The sequence below is a fragment of the Gavialis gangeticus genome, unplaced genomic scaffold (genome assembly GCF_001723915.1).
Source record: "Gavialis gangeticus isolate Ggan-Ray unplaced genomic scaffold, GavGan_comp1, whole genome shotgun sequence".
NCBI lineage: Eukaryota > Metazoa > Chordata > Crocodylia > Gavialidae > Gavialis > Gavialis gangeticus.
The window spans coordinates 84345733-84347207 of record NW_017729031.1 but is presented as its reverse complement, the minus strand read 5'-3'; the positions used below and the strand labels follow the sequence as shown (position 1 = coordinate 84347207).

Here is a 1475-nt window from a genome sequence, read left to right as displayed (position 1 = left end):
AGAGATTTTTTCCTAAAATCTAACCTAAACTTCCCTTTCAAATAGAAGCATTCCAAATAGCTTGTGTTTTATACACTTATTCATGTCTAAACATCTTTCTTTGTCAGCAACCAATTGAGAACTTTTTGCCCCAAAACGGAGTGTACAAGTGATCACTGGGACTGCTGTTTAATGCTTCTCCAATTGTTTACCTTGATGCAAGATGGGTAGCAAACAGATTAGCAAAATATCTTTTTTCCATAGCAGAGTAAGAGAGAGAATTTGGGGTTCAGATTAACCAATCACCTGGCAGTCTCTGAATAATAGGGGACTTGGCTTTCCAAACATTTCATAGAAACTTTCATCTGTTGGTGAAGAAGCTAGCAAATCCTTAGAACAGCATCATTCTAAATGTTACGATGAATCTGGTGTACCTGTCAAGAGTGAGGTGATGGGAGTAGTTAATGGAATAAAGAAAAGCTAGTGAAAAGAGCAGGCATTTCAAGAGTTAACTTTTCATAACTGTAATCATCTTGGTGGGTTTTTGTGTTTTTTGTTGTTTTGTTTGTTTTTTTTAGTACAACAGCCTGATCCCAATCAGCCAAAGCCTGAAGGAACTCCGATGGCTGTCCTTAAAGGTGAACCTTTAGGTGTGGTAACCAATTGGCCTCCATCTTTGTTGGCAGCTTTGCAGCGCTGGGGTACCACTCAGCCAAAAGCCCCTTGTCTAACAGCATTGGATACTACTGGAAAACCCATCTATACACTTACATATGGCAAGTATTGACTTAATTGTTTTAGTTAAACATGAAAAGGTAATTAGGGAATGAGCTGTTTACTTCACTTTAGGGGGAACTATAATCAGAATGGTCAGTCATTCCTGAGAACCTTGTTTAGGTTCAGAATATAGCTTGCTAGACCACTAAGTGTTGTATATATTGCAGAGCAAATGAAATCAATATCTTAGGAGAATTTATTAAGCAATCAGTCGTTCTTCATCAAATGGTTTTTTCATTAACAATAGCTGCAGTAATTGGACTTCCTCACTGAAGAGCAGATGAAAGATAACCTTCTTTCTATTGGGTTTAAGCGTGAAGGAAGGAGCAGATGACTAAAAAGTGCACTCTTCATATTTGCGAGGTAGATAGTTGAACAGAAGATCTGTATCCAGATATGTTAAGGAAGCTTAGTGGACTGGAAATCTGTTACATTCATAAACTGGAGGTATTCATTAGTCGGATGTTTTTAGGAGAGAATTTTTTGTTTCTCCTTGCATATGTTGATCTCTCCCTTCATAAAAATCCAATATTATGTATAAAGTATCCAAGAAATCTGAATAGGCAATTATGCAACATTACTTAAGTTGTCATTGAATAGATTAATGGAGTTAAATATAGTTGTTTGGCTTTGAAAAGCTGTTCAGTTATTCTGAACTTTAGGTATTCTCATTGGGTTGAGGAGCTATGTATTTAAATAACCAAAGACCTATAGGTGGA

At 36.6% G+C, this 1475-nt stretch overlaps 1 protein-coding gene across 2 annotated transcripts in view; it reads left to right on the top strand.

Moving 5' to 3' along the window:
* The window catches only part of DIP2A (disco interacting protein 2 homolog A), a 168037-nt gene that overhangs the window by 95626 nt on the left and 70936 nt on the right, over nucleotides 1-1475 (top strand). For both annotated transcript variants that reach the window (XM_019523286.1, XM_019523285.1), the window contains one exon: nucleotides 558-755. In XM_019523286.1, the coding sequence (XP_019378831.1) occupies nucleotides 558-755 (198 nt within the window). The remainder of the gene's footprint in view (nucleotides 1-557; nucleotides 756-1475) is intronic.